This window comes from Branchiostoma floridae, chromosome 13, assembly GCF_000003815.2.
Source record: "Branchiostoma floridae strain S238N-H82 chromosome 13, Bfl_VNyyK, whole genome shotgun sequence".
Taxonomy (NCBI): domain Eukaryota; kingdom Metazoa; phylum Chordata; class Leptocardii; order Amphioxiformes; family Branchiostomatidae; genus Branchiostoma; species Branchiostoma floridae.
In genome coordinates, this window is record NC_049991.1 from 2,889,678 (window position 1) to 2,911,644 (window position 21,967).

The 21,967-nt window shown below is 41.2% G+C and overlaps 2 protein-coding genes across 2 annotated transcripts in view; both read left to right on the plus strand.

Moving 5' to 3' along the window:
• The first annotated feature begins 922 nt into the window (after positions 1-922).
• On the plus strand, positions 923-3,218 carry LOC118429332 (tripartite motif-containing protein 2-like). The gene has a single exon (XM_035839813.1). The coding sequence runs from the start codon at positions 1,044-1,046 to the stop codon at positions 3,216-3,218; it is 2,175 nt and encodes a 724-aa protein (XP_035695706.1). The 5' UTR covers positions 923-1,043.
• A 4,040-nt stretch (positions 3,219-7,258) lies between these two features.
• The window catches only part of LOC118429333 (serine/threonine-protein kinase SMG1-like), an 85,971-nt gene continuing 71,262 nt past the window's right edge, over positions 7,259-21,967 (plus strand). Inside the window, exons 1-5 of the mRNA XM_035839814.1 lie at positions 7,259-7,795; positions 11,945-12,081; positions 16,027-16,085; positions 18,781-18,940; positions 19,608-19,655. Coding sequence (XP_035695707.1) covers positions 7,411-7,795; positions 11,945-12,081; positions 16,027-16,085; positions 18,781-18,940; positions 19,608-19,655 — 789 coding nt within the window. The 5' untranslated portion in view covers positions 7,259-7,410. The remainder of the gene's footprint in view (positions 7,796-11,944; positions 12,082-16,026; positions 16,086-18,780; positions 18,941-19,607; positions 19,656-21,967) is intronic.

Below are 21,967 nucleotides of genomic sequence, written 5' to 3' on the forward strand. Positions count from 1 at the left end.
GGCTGTTATAGGGAGAATATAGTTTGCCATGGGAAATTCTCTACCAGATGAGTTGGTCGGCCGGAGGGGAAACATGAACCTTAGTGTGGACTGACTCCCCTGGCCAATTTCCAGATTTTTTCTGCCAAATTCTACGATCCCCGCACCTCCGTAGAAAGGCCTGGTGGAGGCTATATTGAAGCTGATCATATGAAATACACCAAACGTAACCAGAGTTCGGAGACCTTATACCTTATCATGTCCTCATGTAATTTAGCATACTAGTAAAAGTTATTAAGATGATAGCATTCTTCAACAGACATCGACTCCAAAAATGCTATAATACCACCACATGATAGAAATACAAGAATTTCAAGTGATCTAAAGACGTGTACAGACTTGAAATGAAATTAGATTCATTTGCATAATGGGTATTTGTCTATATTCCAATTGCCACAAATTACATATGTTACATGTATCTGATTCCTGTGCTGGAAAAGACTGCAAATATAGATTTGTTACTTTTTCCACTTTGGCAGACAAGACAGACGTAGTGGTGGCACACCGTCAAGTAAACTTCTTATATTATTTTAGTGTCATCAATATCAGAAACCTGAACCAGAAATCTGAACATTTTCGGAAAGTGTTAATAAGTTAACTGGGTGTCCTATAAGCCGGGAAAGTCTGCCGAGGAGTAATAATCTTCGTAAGGGGGTGGTGTGTATCATTGTAAGGTCTATTTCTATGTTGATTTAAGCTGTGTTCTTCATTCTAAACTGCTAAGGAACATGGTGTAAACCATCTCACAAAGGTTCAGAGTTCAGCCGCACAACCTGATGGGTCAAAGTAAGTCAACGTCGCTCAAAAGAATGTCGTCATCGGTACCACCTATCAACGTGTTTTCTGTAGTCACGTGATATTTTTCACCCGACCGAAACTGAATTCTAGGAAATAGCGGTGACTAGAAACTCAACGCTCTCGCTATTAAAGAGCTAGACGTACCGACAATATACTGTACATGTGGTCACTGTGAAGGTCTAGAAGTCAAGGTCTAACATCACAAAATGGCAAGCAAAATGGCAAGCGACTTTGACGACCAGTTCCTGACGTGCCCGGTCTGTATGTTGCACTTCCGGGATCCCAGAATCCTGCCATGTTTGCACACATTTTGTAGGGAGTGTCTGCAAGAATGGGCGACCAAACAACAGCCGCTGGAGTGTCCAACCTGCCGCACACAGGTCAGTCTACCAGACCAAGGTGTGGACGGACTCAGGACCAACTTCTACGTCAACAATCTGCTGGACTTCGCGGCGGCCAAGAAAGGAGCGGAGCCAGGTGTGCCATGTCAAGTGTGTAAGGGGAATGTGGAGGGGTCAAAATCTTGGTGTGCGGACTGCGCAATTTTAATGTGTGAGTCATGTACACTGTTGCACCGCAATTTTCCGTGTTCGAAAGATCACGAAGTTACCCCTGAAGAAACCCTGAAGGCCGAGGAAGCTATCAGCAAATTCCATCGCAAACGACACTGCGACAAACACAAGAACCAAGAACTGGTCTTCTACTGTGAGAGCTGTAACGCTTTAGTTTGTACGGCATGTACCGTGGTCGACCATCGGCCAGGCAAAGATCACAATCCGGTGGAAATCCCCTCCGTCGCTCAGAAGAAAAAAGAGACGCTACGAGGACTTCTACAAGGCATAGACCCACGTCTGAATGAAATTCAGGCATCTATCAAAGAAATTGATAGAAAGATTTCAAACTTAGCCCCTTCGAAAGAAGTAGCTACTGACCAAGTCAAGGCATATTTCGGCCAACTTATTGACCTTCTCCAAAAGCGTGAAAAGGAGATTTTGAGTCAAATTGACGATCAATGCCGAGCCGATGGCAAGGTTCTACAGACAAAGAAGGAAGCGATAGAGTTTGAGTTGGCGGGACTGACGAGCGCACGGACGTTCTGTCAACAAGCTGTAGAACACGGAAGTGACGTGCACATTCTGGAGGTGGGAAACCAAGTCCAAACAAGGATAGAAACTCTGCTGGCAAAACAACTGGACTTGGAGTCCGACTGGAGCGAGTTTCGGTTCGTCGAGAACACGACTGTCGTGGACTTTAAGAAAAATATTCAAGCCTTGGGTGGTGTCAAAACAGATGTCGATATTTCGAAGTGCAAAGTTGTTATAAAGCCGGCAGTTGAGGGATTTGAGTGTATCACTGAGTTGACGACAATGAACAAAGAAGGTCGTCCTTGTGTTACAAGCAACAAAGCCGTCACAATCAACATGAAGGCCCCGTCTGGGAAGAACGTGCCACCGCATGGACAGCCACAGTTGAAGAGCGGGGGTGTGTGGGAAATCTCCTACTTACCCAAGGTCGCAGGAATTTACAGGTTACAGGTCAAGGTCAACTTGCAACAAGTGCCAGGAAGTCCGTTTGATGTTGAAGTGAAAGGAAATCCCGTGTTGACTATAGGACAGAAGGTAGCGGGGGTGGGGGAACTGGGCGGGCCGGCAGGTGTCGCGGTTGACAAAGACGGCGCCATTGCAGTAGTGGAGCGACAGAACAAACGTGTTCAGATATTCAATGCAGACACAGGCCAGTCTTTGCGTAACTTCCCTGTTGAAGGTGAGAAGCCATTCGGTATTGATGTGGACTCTAGTGGAGCGTTCTTTGTGACGTCGTGGGGTGAAGATTTCGGCTTGAGACATTACTCGAAGGAAGGCAGACTTTTAGACACATACAAGCCTGACTGTATGCGTTGCCCGCATGGCCTGACAGTACTGAAGGATGGCCGCATGGTGGTGGCGGAACCTACACAGAACACTTGTCTCCTCCTGCAGCCTGACGGGAGCCTCATCCGGGAGATCGGCAAGGGGAAGTTGCACAGCCCAGTGTTCGTATCTGCAGACGAGAAACGCGATGTGTTGTTCGTCACAGACTTCAGCGCACACAAAGTATTCGCTTTTGACCTAGACGGAAATTTCATATTCGACTTTGGCAGGCAAGGTGACAGTGATGGCGAGTTTCAAACTCCATATGGCGTAACAACAGACCCGGCAGGTAACATCATTGTCTTGAACGATGATGACGGCCGTGTGCAGGTGTTTGGGCCTGATGGGAAATTTATTCGGACTGCGGTGACTGTCAAGGGTTCAGGCACAGGAATCGTGCTGACTCCTGATGGTTACATAGCGGTAACATGTTTCAAAGGACATTGCATAGAAATGTGCAGGTACAAGTAGTGATCTAACACCCACTGGATCGGGTAGAAAGTATTATGACCGTAGCTCGCATGACGTACTGTTTTGAAATCTACTCTGATATTTTTGTCATGCCCTGCAGAAATAGGGGGCACATGATCAGGGCATGTGACCACAGCGCTCTTGCTCTCCTCTTTAATAATGAATGGTGATAAAAATATTATTGAAATGGCGACGATTGTCTCTTACAGTCTTGTTAGATACAAGTGTATTCAATTCTTTATTCTTTAGATTACGTTGATGACAAGATATAAGCTTCAGACGTATCAATAACAGGGAATAAAGAAATGTTAAAGTAAGTTCTAAAGTTTGTATAGATATCTTATTACTGAATTACTTTGCACTAGGTTTCAAATTAAGACTTAAATTAGACATAGAAATATGCAGATTGGTTCCGAAATTCAATCACAGAGCTTGTAGGGAAATTTTGAATGTTTCTCAGTTAAATCACATCAGGAATTCGAGGTTACGAATGATAAAACTTGAAAAATAGAACATGCAGATTTGAAATTGAAATTGAATCACTGCGTCAAAATAAGTAGGATAGTGCTAACGATTGTCGTGCACTCACAGTTATCACCCATTTTGGGTCGGGTACATATTTTGAGGCGTATTGAGCCCGTTCTTATGGCGCATAGATGATGACGTAAACATGACCGTAACGCGTGATTTTCCCTTATGAAAAACAATGAAATAGGTTCGCATATTCATTAGCACAACAACAGAATAAACTCCTGAAGTCGTAACGAGATGCTAGCTTACAATTTTCATTCATAATAATCTCCAAGCAGATCCTACAATGGCATAAGATAGTACCAAACTGGCCAAGGAGTGCAGTCAGCCAAGAGGTGTCCATTTGCCCGCGCCAGCGAAACACACTCCTAAGCCGGCTTCACTCCTCTGTCAGCTTTTTATACTATATTAAGCTACCGTAGGATCTGCTTGGGGATTAATTCATATAAGGCATTTCATAAGTAATTTGACACAGTGACAGGGTACTAGTATTTCATCAGTTTATTTGTGCTGGTATGTTTTGAAAGTATGTAAGGTTAATCCCGTCTTTAATATGCAAAGTATCTTGGGCTTCCACGTTTGAAACGCCTTTCCATGGTTTATTGCAGTTCTAGTAAGGATTGTCAGGCGGCGTTTATGACTATTAGACTGTTGATTCCTTGACGTTAAGGAAAATAAAATAAAAGCAGCGGTTGTAAGGATTACGATTACCAAGGCAATGGCTCAAAAGCATCCCTTTTGAGCCATGGTTTGTGGTTTTCTTCCGTTTGAATTTAAGATTAGCCAGTAACAACCACACGCGTCCATTTGGGCCAGTGGTTTATACACGAATACGACCTGTCCTTGGTGCTGAACTCTCTCTCCCTTAAATTGTGGCATAACGCTCTCTCCCACACACAAGCACTTCATACCTTGCGTTGATACCGAACATTACTCCTGTCAGACACGCAAGCACACATGTTAATGGCGCTGAAGTTGACAATTTGTGTTTTCCAATATTTGTGACCGACTTTCTTATACCTCCATGGCCATGCAATATATCTCGTCTCATTCTACGTACGGTGCATACAATTGGCGTCTATCATCGGGACCACAATAACTACAGACACGCTAAAATTCAAACGACCATCCGAACGTCGACCATATATATGCATAGGACAGTAACATGGGAAGTCTCCACCGAACTGGGATGGCAGCACAAGCCTTTAACAAGCAGAGAAACATCTGGTAAGCATCGACCCTGAAGCAAAAGACCAAACTGAGGATATACAGATCAAACGTCTGTTCAGTCCTTTTATATACAGCAGAAACTTGGAGACCAAGCAAGAAGATCGAACAGCGCCTTAGGGTTTTTGAAAATAGATGTCTCAGGAGAATTCCAAAGATACGATGGGAGCAGAGAGTCTCCAACAAATACGTTAAGGTGGTATCTCACTGCACTTGGAGCACCTGTGTGGCACTGCTGGGTTCGTTCACTGCGTCACTGTTGTGTTATTTTCGCTGATTTTTTTATAATTAGATATTGCGTAATACGTAAAAGTATAACTTAGAAGACAGCAAAATACACAATTGTAAACGTAAGAAAATTGGTTCTTTGTCTCTGAAATTCATTAAGTAATCTTTCAAACCGTGCACGTGCCGCACCGGTGCAGAGGGATACCACCTTTGTAGAGCGCACAGGTATTCCAAATATTGTAGATGTGATAAAACGCAGACGCTGGAAATAGTTTGGACACATTCTGCGTATGCACGAAAACAGAAACACTTATGTCACGCTCAAATTGACTCCTCAAGGGAAGCGAAACAGAAGCAGGTCTCTAGGGACCTGGAGAAGGACCGTAGAAGGGGAGATGAGGGCAGTACGAAAGAAAGTTAGATGGATGGCCTAAGATAGGAGGGACAAGAGGAAGTTCTTCACTACCTTATGCTCCACCGAAGGGAGCGAAGAGGATTACGTTATTCTCCAAGCAGAGGTTAGGTCGCTCCCCTCGGCTCGCTCCCCTCAAATCCCGACCACTACTTTTGCCGCGCCCCAACCTCTGCTTGGAGAATAGATTACTAGTAGGTAGGTTAGGATCCGAAGGCCCAAGAGTTACAGCCGCGAACACACAGGATCAGACAGATCCAGGCTACGGGGGCAATCCTCCTTTAAAAGCTAAGGGCACAACCCACGCCGACGTACAAAGACGTGTTGTCTATGTGCCAAACGTGGACAATCTTTGGGGATCCGTAAGTGGTAAGTGCCGCCTCCGTACGAACTCGTAGGGAATCTGATGGATTTTGGAGCACGCAGACACGCCGTAGAACTTTACGTGCAGGCAAAACTTTGTGTGCCATTGGACTGCGGATTCCCCGTACGTATCAGTACGGGCGACGCGCCTGCCCTGTATAGCCTGAACGTTTTCAGAAATACGTGGCGGACGTGGCCTCCCCAAAAACGTACGGACAAATTGCACGTACGGCGGGTTGTGCCCTTAGCTTTACGGAGATATGAGGGTTTGTAAGGGGTTCCCACAGCGCATCACGCTTAATTCAGAAGAACCCCATATAGCTAAGCATTACGCTAATACTGCGGCAAGCAAGCAAATAAAGTTGCAAATACATACATTTGCCAGTGCAAACAAGTTTTCTGACGTTGCATACAACATTAACGTTACATTTGAGGCCTTGTTACATACAAACAGTAACAAAGGATGACGTCGTAGTTTTTGGTTTCACTTTTAAAAGGTCGACAACATATCATCGGTATATGAAATATGACAAAAAAGAATACCACACAGTGTTGTCATGCGTATATTTTTACAGTTATGATATCCCCTATGACGTCATGTCTGAGATATGCCAGGCTATACGGGTTAGGCCATATTGATTTATTTATATGGATGACATCCTCTGGGCATCAAAAAATTGATGCGAGTGTGCGAAAAATAAGTTGGACCACTGAAAAAAAGGAAGAAAAAAAAAAAACGGTTGCCGCGGCTTAAGTGTGAAATCTAAGTGGTCGACGTTGGGAGTTAAACAAATGACTGTACACACCGAGCGTTTTAAAGCGTTACTTAACAATAGATCATTTATTTTGTTTCTTCATATCTTCTTCTATCTTTGACTCTGGAATTCAAGTTGGAACACCGCAAGGAGTTTTTTGTTTGGGTTAAAACGCTATACGAAATATTATTCCATAATTTAACATATTTGATTGATGTTCTTTCAAGTACACTTCTTTGACTTTGGAAGTATTTCACATTTGTGTCCGGACCGATTTCCGATATCATTTTTTTTTTCAAAGTAATAGTGATATTTGCTTATTTTGTAACGTTCATTTCTATGGTACGATTTACAGAATGGCCGCAAACTTGTCTTTAAACGGATATATTGAATAGCTTGGGGATGTCATCCATGTAATGGACTCAACGTGGCCTTTAATAGCCGAATATTCCCCGGACTTTACTAATAATACCCCCGGCCCAGTTTCACTCCCAGATCTTCTGACATGTTGTTGATAAATCAGTGGTGAGGGAATTTCCCAGCAGGCTTAGCGCGCTAAGATGGCGCCGTGCAGTTCGCAAATCGATCTTCCTCTTCTTCTCCACCGATTTTCCTGATCATCCCTCCTTAAAACGGCTCCTTGTGCAAGGCTGAGAGACATGAGCGAGGCTAGGGTATGATTCAGAGACCCTCCGGTAGCCGACCCAGGCGACAACGCAAAGATAAAGTCGTCAAAGACGCCACGGTCGACGGGGACTCCGAGACAGGGAGGGAGTCGAGTTCCCAGTCGGGCCACCATGCCCGTGATCGTGGCGACCGACCGCGCAGGAGGCGGTCGCGGGATCGGGACCACCGCAGGCCGGCGGGGAAGACTCTCGGAGACTCCTCGAGAAACGACAACAAGGAGAAATGGAAGAAGGGAGAGGATGGTAAACACGACTCCCCGCTGGCTGCGAATGGAACTGTACACCCAAAACAACACGGAGGTGCCCTGATCTTACCGGACGGGGGGAAAAGCTATTCCCGCGATGTGTCCAACAGAGAGGCACGACAACATCACGGTACGTTAAACCCTCCCCCTTTTGTTTACAAACATCCTAGAATAAACCCAATCACATGTTTAGATACACCTGAACACAAACATCCCACTAACGTGTTTTCGAAATTCGATTTAGAAACGAAAACACGCACATTTTCTAAAGATAACAACAGCACACTCATACGAACTTGATAACTACTAGTATTCCGTATAATCTTCGTCTTCGTCTTGTGTACCCTCTAAAAACCCCTGCTGGGGCGTCGCTGAGGGGGGGATTAGCAAATCTTAAGTTGCTTTTGCGATTATAGATTTTAGATTTTGAGATTTCATCTTTTGGTTGTCCTCGCAGAAGCCAGATTGGACAGGAATCGTCTTTTGACACGAGTTTTTTTGTTGAACGAAAAGCATAATTTCTAAAGATAACAACAACAACAACACTTCATAATACGAACTTGATAATTATTCCTATTGGTTATACATAATCTTTTGCGATGTTTTTATCGTTTGGTTGTCCCCGCAGAGGTCAGATTTGACAGGAATCATATCCGGACACGTGTGTTTTGATTAGCCTAATTAATCTATAACAGCAGTTGTCACATACATGTGAATGGGCCGATGAACCCAGTTGGACTTTGACCACTCGGACACCCCGAAAACTTTCCGCAGTTTCTGATCAACTTTGTAAACACTTTGAAATGATTAACATCCCTTTACAACAAGTCCTAGCACGTAGTCACATTTTTGTAAACGATTGATTTTTGATTCTGAAGGATTTTGGAGATGTTAAAGTATTTTTTAGAGAGCTAGGAGATACATTTTGATGTGTGGGAAAATTTGCTAAGGGGGAGGGGGGAGGCTTGAACATATGGTGGAGGAAAACAGTATGCGGGGAAGAAAGGAAAACCGGACAGCGTGGTCAAACTGTGGGTATTGGTGGGCAGGTAAGACATACATGTTGTATTGTTTGATTCTTCATCTGAATCATTTAAGAAGGGTGTTAACGTTAACTGTTGTGTTTAGATTTATTTGTATTCAGCTTATGGCCAAGAGCTATAACAAATTATGAAATTTATTACATAATGTAATGATGACCAACTGAAGCTAAATTCATAAAGTTAGATACCTAGAGTATAATATGAAAACCATGCTATATTCATATGCTATGCTACTTTATCTATGATACATGCATCTTTAATATACAGTTGTATATGCATATGTATCACTTATATGAAAATTGAAACAAAAAGGTAAACAGCCTTTGATGAAGGTTAGACATCCATGTAATATTATATAATTCATAGGTTAGTAAATTATTGGTACAAAAATTTTAAAAAGGATTGTCATAATTTTGAATTCATAATACTGTGTCAGGGCTCGAAATACCACCTGCATATGCAGGTTAGTGCAGGTAAAATTGGAGCTGTGCAGGTATTTCTGTTGTCTACCTGCACCAAACCTGCACTGGTCCATGTACTGGGTTTTATACAAAATGTCCTATGATGTACATGTAGGTGTATGTGGATTGTTATTAGCTGCATCAACTGTGTACCAAAAGAACAAAATAGCAGTGGTTCCTCAATAAATTTAGTATTCTGTATACATAGATTCAGAGTGGTGCAGGTAAAATTTGTCTGGTGCAGGTAATTTTCAATGTTACCTGCACCAGTGCAGGTATGCAGGCAGAAAAAAGCATTTCGAGCCCTGTGTGTAGTGAATGGGTTCCCTACAAATCGCTTTCTTAATTTTAACCGACAAATCATGATTCGTATCCTTGAAGCAGATGTGAAAACCCGGATGAAATATTGTGATATCCCTCCACATTTTTATTCTATTACAATCAGACTCTTTGTAATTGTATACTATACACTGTCAGCCTGGGTACCATCCGGATAGTAGTTCGCTCCTATGTTCGCTTCTGCTATCCATCTGGAGACGTGCGCATTCAAACCGTTTGGTGGTGACGCCTGTTGATGAGCGAATCAAGGAATGGGTTCTAGAGCACCCGTTCGATGACAACAGGCCGGCGCCCACATGCGCTAGGGGACGTGTGGCTTTTCCGGTGTTCGAACGATCACATGAACCCATTCCATAATTCGCTCATGTGGGGACCAATCAGCGCGTGCTTCCACTTTTTGTACGATTCCAGACGTTTAGATGGTCCGCGTTCCCAGACGGAAACACAGAGAAGCGACTGTATATAGTGTATAATGAATGTCAGAGCTAGAAGCGACTGTATATAGTATATAATGAACGTCGGAGCGAACTACTTTCCGGATGGTACCCAGGCTAATACACTGTCACGTCATCATTGTTCTTGTATGACTCAGAAACAAACTCATCAATGTAACATTTGACATCTGATACCTCCATATACGTATACATATCATACATATGTGCTTTCTACGTGATATTCTTCACTGTCGTACATGAAAGGAAAAGGGAGAGGGGGTCTGTGGAAGCCTACATGTGGTTTTTACTCCCCTGTAAGGTTGTGTTACTGTAGTACAGTAATGTGTTAAACATGCTGCAAGGTGGTCCTGTTACCATGAGTAGGGTCTGAAAAATGTGACAGCATTGAAAAAGTATGTGAAGAAGTATCAGGGCTCGAAATTCATTTTGGGGATTAGGTGCACTGGTGCACCCAGCTTAAAAGATTGGGTGCACCAAAAAATTTTTTGGTGCACCACTTAAATTTAATTAATAACCTAATAATAAAACTTAGTTACAAGTTATCAAATTCTTAAACAAGTACCATGACAGACATTTATATTATCTTTCTAACACTTAGATGTCAAGAATATGATGTATACTAGTATACTTTGACATCTTTACATACATAAACGTAAGAAGATTTTTGGGTGCGCACCCTGTGCACCCACAGAAAGTACTTGGGTGCACATGCAGCTCCAATTTTGGGTGCACCTGGGTTTACCTGCACCCAGTATTTCGAGCCCTGAGTATGTACGGTAATATGGTCAGTACTAGTGATGTGCGGTGGTACTGTACATGTCTAACGGTCCAAAATGTTTTTTCTTGTTGGACTGCTCCGGAAAAAACAGACCTGAAAGAAATCAGCGGATTGGATTTTGGGCCGATTTGAAAATAAACAAATTTTTACCGGCAGGCGTTCTATCACATGTTTGGGTGCTTACTGGTCCAAGAAAATAACAACAGTGAAGTAGAGGAGAGTTGATCTTAATTTCTACCAAATTTCTACCGTAAAACTTGGTCCAATCTAACACAAGTAGTTGGTGTTGGATTTTACAACACTAGTGGAAGTCATATACTCCATCAAACAAATTCCTTTATACTTACTGTAGCAAAATGAACCATTGTTTATTTCCAATTCACAAGTTTCCACAGACAGTGAATCAGTTCAAGGTTCAGGTCCAGACTTGTACCTGATCCTCTGGACCTGAACTGGACCTGTACCTGAAATTTCTGTACCAGTGCCTACCCCTATAGTCAGTAGTACAAAATCATTTAGGTTCAGGTCCTAGATACTTGGAATAGCAATGTACTACCGGTATTGTATATCAATTTACTTATAGTATACTCAATCACAATATATAATTTGTTGACTTTTTTTCACTAATATAGCATGTTATTCCTAACATAAACATGAAATTTAGCTGGGGAAAAAGTTTGTAAGGGCATCAATTTCAAAATATTAATTTCAGAATAGGGTTGTTAGCAGCCTCATTAATTCAAGATAATGATCCATTACAAACTAAAGGGCTAGTAGCTAATGCATTTGCACTGAATTACAGCAATGACTTCTAACTCAGGTTGAAATTCTTGTTTGTTAGTAAAAGTTTAATATCTATTATGATATTATAAATGTTTTGTGTTAGGTGTGCAGGTATAGGATCAATATGAATTATCATAGTATTTATGGTGTAATTATCGCATATAGTCAGCTGTTGGCACTATTGTTGCAGACAAATGTAACCCAAGCGACTGCCTATATAGATTTTCCGTCAGGTTTTAGAATATATTATAGCAATTCCAGGTAATTTATTGCATATTTTCACAATACAAAAGCCTGCTATGCGGCTGTGAATTTCAGAGCATCACCGGTAGTACTGTTTTGCAAGTTTTCTTTTTCTTTGGATAATTGAACATGTATGGATGAGTGTTTGCTAGTTTTGTTTTTGTTTGTCGTTTACAGATCATTCGCATTTGTTTGCGGACGACCCGAGGATGGCGAGTCTGATGCGTAGGATCTATCGTGATGACGACCGCGAGCGGCGCTCCAACACCTTCAGCCAGCTGCGAGAACACCTACAGCACCCAGAAAACAAACAGGTGAGGCTGGTTTCATTTTCTTCAAGGAACAAATCATTATCTAAATATTTTTGGGGGGGAATTATCCCTCAGGTTTTGCTTGTGGCAGTCTGAAAGAAAAAAAAAATAGTGTTAATTGCCCTAATTTGGAGAACAGGAGAAAAAATCTATTTCCTAAATTATGTTCAAAAACAGATTGCATTACTACTTGTACTTATTCTACATGTACTTGAAAAAGCATAATGCTTAGTGGTGGGTACCGGTACAGAAAATTCAGGTATGGTCGGGGTCCAGAGGATCTTCAAGTGAAAACTTGTGCATGGGCAATACTCAAAACAATGGTCCAATTCACTACAAGTACAAAGGATTCTGTTTGATGGAATATCAGACTTCAATTGACTAACTGCCTCTGTTAACTTGGACCAAGTTTGACTATCAATACATAACTTATTAACTATAAAAATGACCGTCAGCTCTCCTCTATTTCACTCTTGTTACCTGTGGACAGATAAGCCCCAATTGGTCCAAAATCCGGTCCACTGATTTTTTCAGGTACATTTTTATACTGGTTCAACAAGCTAAGAAAAAACGGAAAAACCTACCTCTAAATCTTGATCATGCTTCATCTTATTTAGGATACCAGTAACTGCTTTATGTGATTGTGAACTCCCATATAACTTGTTCTCTAAGTATACATTTTTAGTATCACAATGGCATATGTAGTAGAAAATGACAAAACGGCACAAAAATTGGCTGAAATTGTGGCAAGCATGCTGTTTTACAAACAGGAGGGTCTAACTAGGGAGGTCAACAGGTTACAGTTGGCCTAGAGCAGATTGTTTGTACCGTAGGCTAATCCTTTGCGTTGCAAACGTGAAAAATGACTCAAAAGTTTCAAAAACTGTCAAAAAGTGGTAGTAAATCTGAGATTTCTTAGTTCTAGAATATTTCAAATTTGAGCGCAAAAAACTCCGTAGCATAGCTTTAATGTAGGAAGAGGTCAGGTGAAGTTGAAAAGGTGGTGGCCTGGTTAAATACCGCGGGGATTAGTACGTGACAGTTGTAACGCACTGGTGGATTACGGGCTATTTAAGACCACCTCCCCATACTTGTACATAGATGTCAACACAACGCATTAGTTGCATTCTAGCATATTGGCAAAACTTTCTTCAAAATCTACCAAGAACTCATTGTAGCTACTTGTTCCTGTTTTCAGATTGTACTGTAAAGGAGAATATATTTGCTGAGATTTAAATATTCCAGATTTCACCGTAAAAGAGGAAAATATGCTGGGATTTAATTTAAATTCACGGTAGGAGGAAAAATGGTGTGTTGAGTTTTGGTTGAAACAAGGAGGTATATAATATTCATGTAGAAAACAGAACAGTTTTATGTAGCTGTAAGTTTATGATGTGGTCAGTGAAAATGTCTAACATAAAACCACCACAAACATTTTCCTTTTTATAGTAGCTCTTTTATCTGTCCATAATGATAATTATAGAAGATGAACGTTATTTTGTATTTTGTTAGACATACTATACAGGGCTCGAAATTCATTTGGGGGATTAGGTGCACTGGTGCACCCAGCTTAAAAATTGGGTGCACCAAAACAATTTTGGGTGCACCACTTAAACTTAAGTAATAACCTAGTAATAAAACTTAGTTACAAGCTATCAAATTGTTAAACAAGTACCATGACAGACATTTTTGTTATCTTTCTAACACTTAGATGTCAAGAATATGATGTATACTAGTACACTTTGATATCTTTGCATACATAAACCTAAGAAAATATTTGGGTGCACATGCACCCAGTATTTCGAGCCCTGATGTAGTTATCAGATCATAGTGCAGCAACTATGACTGTCTTGAATCATACGTTATTGGCTGTAATGTACATTTTATTTAGGACCTATTACGTGGCCAATACAATATGTCCCACTGTTGTTGACAAGAAATAACATACAACAGTGCTCTGATAGGGTCAGCCGAAGTTCACGGGACGTCTGACCCTGACCCAAATTCCCCAGCTGTTTTGAAAGATTCGATTAGGTGTAAGAGGGTCTATGGCAAAGAGTAGATGTTACATTTGTATTTCTGTTACAATTTCTTCTTGTAATTAAAAGAAACTTGCACAATAACCTATCCTTTGCTGTGTTGCTTTCTAAAGAGATTCAATGCAAAGATTTGAATTGTATGCACTACTATGCAGTACGTTTTTGTCTTGATGTACATTTTTGTATATAATAATCATTATGTTTATGGCATTGATTCAATTTTGATGATACATATCATCTTTATCAGTACATTACATGTATGTATTGTCATAATTCACATCTTAGAAACGACAAAAATGCAGGAAAGTGTTGATACAATTTCTAGAGCAACCTTCAAATGTAAATATAAATTGCAGGTTGTTCATAATATGTTCTAGTCATTGCTCTGGTATATATACACCATGGCTATAACATACGTCATAACTATGTCCTGACGCACTAGATAATGGTATGCAGAAAATTAGTTTACGTTGCGTAGGTAATTGACAGCGTAATGGTATAATGGCGGCACGGTCCATTAAACCGCCAGTGTCACAATACTTTAATGGTCCATTAGTCGAATCAGGCGCCTGTTTTAGTGTTGATCTTGGGTTCGGTTCAGTGGGAGTTGTTCTAGCACCGCATTCTTTTACTAGCTTTAGATGGCTGAGAGGTACATAAATTCTCGGACGCTCTCTCGACAGTTTGGGCGCAGTTTATTTTGGTTGACATAACTCGGAGCGCCGTAGGGTCGTAAATTGGACAGCGATAACAAAATAGTTGTGGTGTCGTGACCTACTACATGTGAAAACATGAGAGAGGTCAAAGGGCATCAGAAAAGTATCTCCTGAAGTTCATGACCATTTGACGAAAAGCCAAGACTAATTATCTGTAGTTATAGGAAATGGCGCTTTTTATTAGATGAAAACAATGATCTTCTGATAACTATAGATCATTAGAAGATATCCGGTTGTGCAACCGTGAGTTTGTAGCTTTCATCATTATGCACATGAAAAACATAGCATCATTGCAGTGATACATGTATGTATCAAAGTGCTGTATTTCCTCATAGAAAAAAATGATATTAGGGGCAATAAAACCTGATGACGTCATCCATATGACCCCCAAAAATTATATTTAGAAATTCTTTCATGACCATCTATCAATATTCGTTACAACTTCATTCATTAACGAGAAAACAATGGAAAATCAAAATGTCAAATAGCCGCTTTATACTTATAGGACAGCCATACCTCAAACATGTCAAAGAAACGACCACGCTTATTGAAAAGAGTAGGGGTACTTCCCGGTGTGAGTGGTTCAAAACGTATATTCCTTTGGCTGCACTTGGGGCAATTACTGTCATATTGAGGCCACCTGAGTTAGCGTCGAATGGCAGCTCGCTCCAGACCCTTGCAATTAAGGCACGATCTACACACAGTTTTTCCTGATATCGGCGAGCCTACAACCTCTCGCCGACAGCTTTTTTTCATCGTCTAGATGGAACTACTATATCGCCATTACGATATCGGGAAAATTTCTCCCGAAAAGTCCAGACCATTCGTACGAATACTACGATACCTTACCGATAGCTTAGCAGGAGTCCCCGTCAGCTTCGCGCGCGTGTAGACACTTCCCGACTTCTGGAAGGCTCATTAGCATATAACGCCATGTGGAAAATTGCGCTATACGTTTATGACTGCAAGCGCCATGGGTGTCTGGCCCCCTACGTTCTAGATCCCTCCCGACATCTCCACAGATATCGGTAAAAACTGTGTGTAGATTGGGCCTAAGCCTTGTCTATTGTAAGCTGCTCATAATCAGCCCCTGGCCGTGAAAAGAGAGTATTCAGCCCACCCAATAAGAATACTAACCTAAAGGTTGGTATTTGTGTAGTACTGTACGTTAACTTGTTTTTTCTCCCTTTCAGAGTGTGACGAAGCTGGCAGACAGTATCTTAATTGCCCTACAGGACTTGTTCTATGACAGGTAAGCTTAAACACCTATATTATTACTACTATCTCAAAGATACATAGACATCTGAGATGATTTCTTCTCTAGAAAGTGTTGGCAAAAGCAGGGTTCGAAATAGACATACTTAGCTTGCAATTTGCACATAATCTTTGAGATTTGCATGTAAAAATTTTCTGAACTTGCAATCTTGCATGTTGAAAATACATGGCCTATGGCCACGATGCCTTTGTTTGTCTGACGGGGATCATCACCGGTTGTCAGTAGGTGTTATAAACAATCAAATTCGACTTTGCTGCAAACTAACATGCTGATAATGTGGATATCTTTTCAAAATTTGCAGTTCTGTCTATATTTTCATGTGCCAATTTCAGTCCATCAACAGTGACAGAATGGGCAAAATTCTTATCCATCCAGAGCAGCAACATTCCACCAAAGTACAGAATGATGGATGGTGGCTAGAACATTGCAGTATAGACAAGTTGTATTTTGCATGTAAATATTTTAATTTAAATTGCACGTAATATTTTTGCCAACTTGCAATTTTGCATGTAGCAATAAAAAAGTATTTCGATCCCTGGCAAAAGTACCATGAATATTGAAACTTTTGCAGTGGTTTTATTGTCATTGTGATGTCTCTACTGCAAATTGTTCATGCAGTGAATATACAATTTTAGTATTGTATTACAGAATTGTTTCAACTGTCAATTTTAGAATATCGCAAAACCTCTTTTCCACCCTACCACCAACAAAAACACTGCAAAAGTTGATGGATTTACTACTATATGGTACAAGCTTGGTGCACATGATGATTTGATAACTATTAACATTGGTTTTGGGTATCAAGGTAGCAGAACACAATATTTATGCGCGACCCCCGGGTCCATGACGCGGGTACATAAAGTAGTACGGATAAACTTGTTGAAGGAGAGGTTACCGTAACAACAAAGCTTCTGAAAAAAGTAGGCCGGTGCGTATTTTGGAAAAAGCCACACAAAATCACATAAAGAAAGAGTTTTTAAACATCAAATTACTGAGTTGGTCCGTCTCCTATTAAAAAAAAAACATTACACGAGATTTGTCTGACAAAGAAAAAAAATTGTAACAGGTGGGGTTTGAACCCACGATCCACGGCTGCAGAAGCAAATTGCTATCTGCACCCAGAGCTTTGACCGCTCGGCCACGCTGACTCGATTACGTAATCAGGCGTATAGAAGGGCTATTACAAGGGTTTGGTTAAATTGACCGATCCATGCATCCGTGCACCCATCCATGCATCCAAACGAACGGTTGAACAAACTGCTTCTGTTGATTCAAAGCCGGTGCTATGCACTGGCAAAAAGCCTTATTTGAGAGACAGTCAGATATATAACCTGTGCTACGTGGTTAGGGAAGCTGTTGACTCTGAGACTGTATGACGTGAAAGTTTTCTATTTCGTGTATAAATGCGCCCCATTACGCAACTACCCTTCTAGTGTGAGCCGGCTACAGTTATGTGGCCTCCACAGAGCAACGTTTCAAAGTGGGCTTGAGAAGGCATGATGCCGACAGGATTTTTTTTCTTCATATTTTGTGACTTGTACCCTAAAAAGCTAGAAATTTGGGTCTTTCTAAAGTGGACCCTACTATATTTTCTTTTCCATGTCGAAGTCAGTCACCTTAACTATAGAAATCCCCATAGGCCAAAAACTCTGTTTTGCTACCTCAAGCAGTTTTTTGTTCCTGTTTGTCTCCAGAAATGATCAATGGACCGACGTAGTGACTTTGCTTGGCCTGGTGATAATATCATTCACCAAATCCTACCATGAAAGCCATACATGTTCCTTCCAATCCCACGAGTGCCTGTAAGAAATGTGTGGAGAAGAAGAGCAGGGTACTTAGTGTCTGGCCCACTCTACACGCCCACACGTCTTTTTACGGGTACCGTTCCCTCGGGAACTGAAAATGAGGCCATCAAACGCCCACCTACAACCTGCCATTTGTAGGCAAGACTTGTTAACGACACTTAAAGTTAAAGATTGAGAACCTTAGCTGTAGAAAAGCTGACAGTCAGCAAGGTTGGACAAGTCTTCTGTAATTCACTAGAGTCTTATCGGGCAAGTACACACAAAATTTACTTGCCTGAACCAACTTTACGCATACTGAAAATTCAAATGACTTTTTTCTACGTATTTTCACTTCCAGCAATGGAATTATTCTATCATTGGCACTGTTTTTCAATCACTGTGTTGACCAATGCTTGATGCCGTGACAATTTAAAAGTCCAAATTGAAGGTATATCAAAATCTTGCACAAATTGGGCAAGTGTGCTAGGACACGTGCTTGCAACACTTTTACTTGCCCTCAGACAATCGGGCTAGTGGACTTTTTCAGATATTTTGTTCACCAACCAACCAACCAACCAACCAACCAACCAACCAACCAACCAACCAACCAACCATCCAACCAACCAACCAAACATACAACCAATCAAACATACAACCAACCAAACATACAACCAACCAAACATACAACCAAACATACAACCAACCAAACATACAACCAACCAAACATACAACCAAAAAACCAGACATACAACCAACCAACCAAGTAAACCAACCAACAAACAAACCAACAAACAAACCAACCAACCAACCAACAAACAAACAAACTTAGAGCAAAAGCAGACTTCTTGAATATGTGATTTGAATCCCCCCATCTGTGTCCATTCCAGGGTGTCATCTGAGGTGAAACAGGAGGTTGCTCGCTGCGTGGGTTTGGTGGGTGCTGCCCTGGGCTACGAGGCGCAACGATTCTTCCAATGGGTCTTTGCCAAGGTCGGCACGGCGCCCAGCGATGACCTCAAGGTGCTGTTCCTGCAGTCTTTACATCAGGTAAGACGTGAGGAACATTCTTAAGGTGTTATATGGTGATGTGTTGGGCAGTCATGTGAACAACATTATATACATTTGTAGTACAGTCAAACCTGTATTAGCGGCCACCTTTGCATAGCGATCACCTGGCCATTGCGGTCACGTTTTGTCGGTCCCTTGGATTTTTCCCTTTGACCTAAGCATTAAGTAATAGAGTTCCCGACAGGGTCATTTTGGCGGTAGCAGAAAGTACAGATTAGATTGCAAGTCTTTGTCTGCAAATTTACCGACATTTTGCATGGCAAGTCGGTAGATTTGACTTTGGCGGGGTAGGCTGAATTTTGAGAGGATCGAAACAATTTTACTTGGTGAGAAAGATTAGTGGTTACTGAAATTATGTGTCACTTATTGCTCGTAGTCAATTGATCAGCATTTTCTCTAAAGTGGCTACCTGTCTACAGTGGCCACATTTCTCCAGTCCCTTGAGTGGCCACTATAGACAGGTTTGACTGTACATGCAGTCTTATAGCTTTGACTCCATTTTGTAGATTCTTTGACGAATGTAGCAATATAATGCATTGCATGTCATATTGCCATGGAATGAAAATATGGTAAATAACATGTATTCTTCTCAGTCGTTAAAGGTTTAAAGATGTTTCAAATAACACAGTTTTTGTCACTTTTTCAGGCTTTGCAGATGGACTGTGAACGGCAACAGTTTCAAGAATTTATCCCAGTAAGTACAATTCAGTATTCACCAAAAGCACTTGGACCTTAAATGACTGTGTACTGAATGTTTTTCAGTGTACCTCAGTGACCTTTCAAAACAGAAATCATGAGAACTAGCTTACTGTATATTCCTTACTGGAGGAGCATCTTCAGTAGATAGTTTTAGGCAATGTTTACAGATAGATGTGCAAAGGTTAGGTGTAAAATGTTTTTATTGTGATATAACCAGCTGCTGCTCGTAGGTGGGTAGGGATCGGGGAAACGAAGTTGACTTTCGATAGCGGCCTCCCTATCAATTTTTTATTGTACTGCAGTGAAAGTTCTTGATTTGATATCTCAAGTTCTGGACATGCTATGTATGGACATGATCTTTGAGTACCAGATGGGTCTTGGTCAGAGAATAAGTGGTGCAGCTGTTTTTGTCACATCCAATTCATATTTTTTTCATCTACTAAAGGTGGTATCTCACTGCACTTGGGGCACCATTGTGGCATTGCGGGGTTCAAAAGATTACTCAGCGAATTTCAGACATTAAGAACAAAGTTTCTTACGTTTTTGTGTATTTTGTTGTCTTCTAACAATCTAAGTCATACTTTTACATATTACACAATATCTAAATTATAAAAGAATATGCGAAAATAACACAACATTGCCGCTGTGAACGAACCCTGCAGTGCCACACCGGTGCCCCAAGTGCAGTGAGATACCACCTTGAGGAAGTAGATAATGGTGCATATGGGAACTAGTCCCAGAGCGTTGAATTACTCCAGCCAACTGGCACACTAAATCTTTATGTTGGTAATTCCCATGTTTGTGCCTCTAGCTGGCTATTCTGTCCCTGTGTGAGTAATTCTACCTGATGTACAAAGCTGCTTACTCGGCAATTATTCTGCTGTCCTAGGGGAGCTTTGTTGAGTCAGTATAATGGGCACTATTGATGTGAGATTGTCATCATTGAGTGGGTGGGAGCCTTGTAGATTTATCTGACATTGTAGGTTATGCAGTGTCGTTCGTTATGCCACGTCTCAGCACTTACGCAAGAAAAGGTGTATTCTTCTTAGACTGGAACGAGCTGTGTGTGCATTATTGTGTTATATATGTGACCTTTAAAAATGCTGGATGCCATCTAGAACATTCTACTATTACTAGTAAGTTCAATATCTGTTAGTAGTGATTTATTAGCTCATATGGAAAATGGTGTTTTGTGTGTGTGTGCATGTATGTGTTTCCAGAAATCTGTAGTCAGCATAACTCTAAAAAGTCTTGATGAATTTAGATCAAGATATGTTGTATGTACATGTAGGTAGGTCTTGGAAAAATCGAGGTCAAGGTCAATTTTGGTCCCCTGGCTGCTGTCCGTCGCACTGCAGCAAAATGTCTGTTTCTTGTATCTTTGTAGTGTCCTGAACATGCTGTGGTTTTGATTATTTGGTGACAGGTAGCTTTAAATAATGTCAAGAAGTGGTGTAGGTTTTGTCCCTATACCGGTAGATAGTATTTGTGTTCTGTAACTCCATATGTAGGGTGTATTAAATTTGTAGTATTTTTACTTATAGTGTAAGCTGCAGAGTGGTATCTATAACCTCTAGATATCGGTTGGTTTATCAACAGGATTTTGTAATGTATGGATCCTGTATTATATTTCGTCTATTGGAAGGTCTAGCCCAGTGGAATAGATATAAGTGATGCCCCCGGCAGCTTTCCTTCAAACTGCAGAAAACAGACATGTAAAAGAATTCATGCTGCCCTGGCTAAGGCTGTATTAGTACATTTCCTATGATGTAGGGTTGTGACTTTTTGCTCCATACATATTGCATGGCTATATCACATCAACAATTTTGCTTCGCTTGCCTTTCAAGGTCACGTTGTCATTGAAGGAGTCATTTGCGTCTCCAAGGTCAAATATTAGGGAGCACTCCAGTGTGGCAAATAGCATACCCTGTCAAACTCCCTGCATGAACGATCACGTTAAGTACTGCCAGGTCCTATCGGATTGATACATTCATTATCTGTTATCTCCATTATGTTGTTACCCCCGCGGGAATAAAAGGCTTGGAAGTTACGGCTGGAACGTGAGGTTTCCCACTTGCACACTTGCACATTGCAACCACTTTTTGCTTGGTGCAACTTACTTCTAAACTCAGGTTGCACAGGGTGCAACTTAGATTTTGAGCCTCAGAACTCAATTTTGTTGTCAATTTACCTGGAAGAAATAAATGGATAGAGCAGCTCCATTTCATATCAGCCAAACATGTATGTATTGTACCTTTTTTTCAGAAGTCAGTGAATTGGAGGTGGTGCAACTTGAAATTCAGTTGT

Bases quoted from the DNA above. Each gene is read 5' to 3' on its own strand.
- LOC118429332 (XM_035839813.1), top strand. From the start codon at position 1,044: ATGGCAAGCAAAATGGCAAGCGACTTTGACGACCAGTTCCTGACGTGC.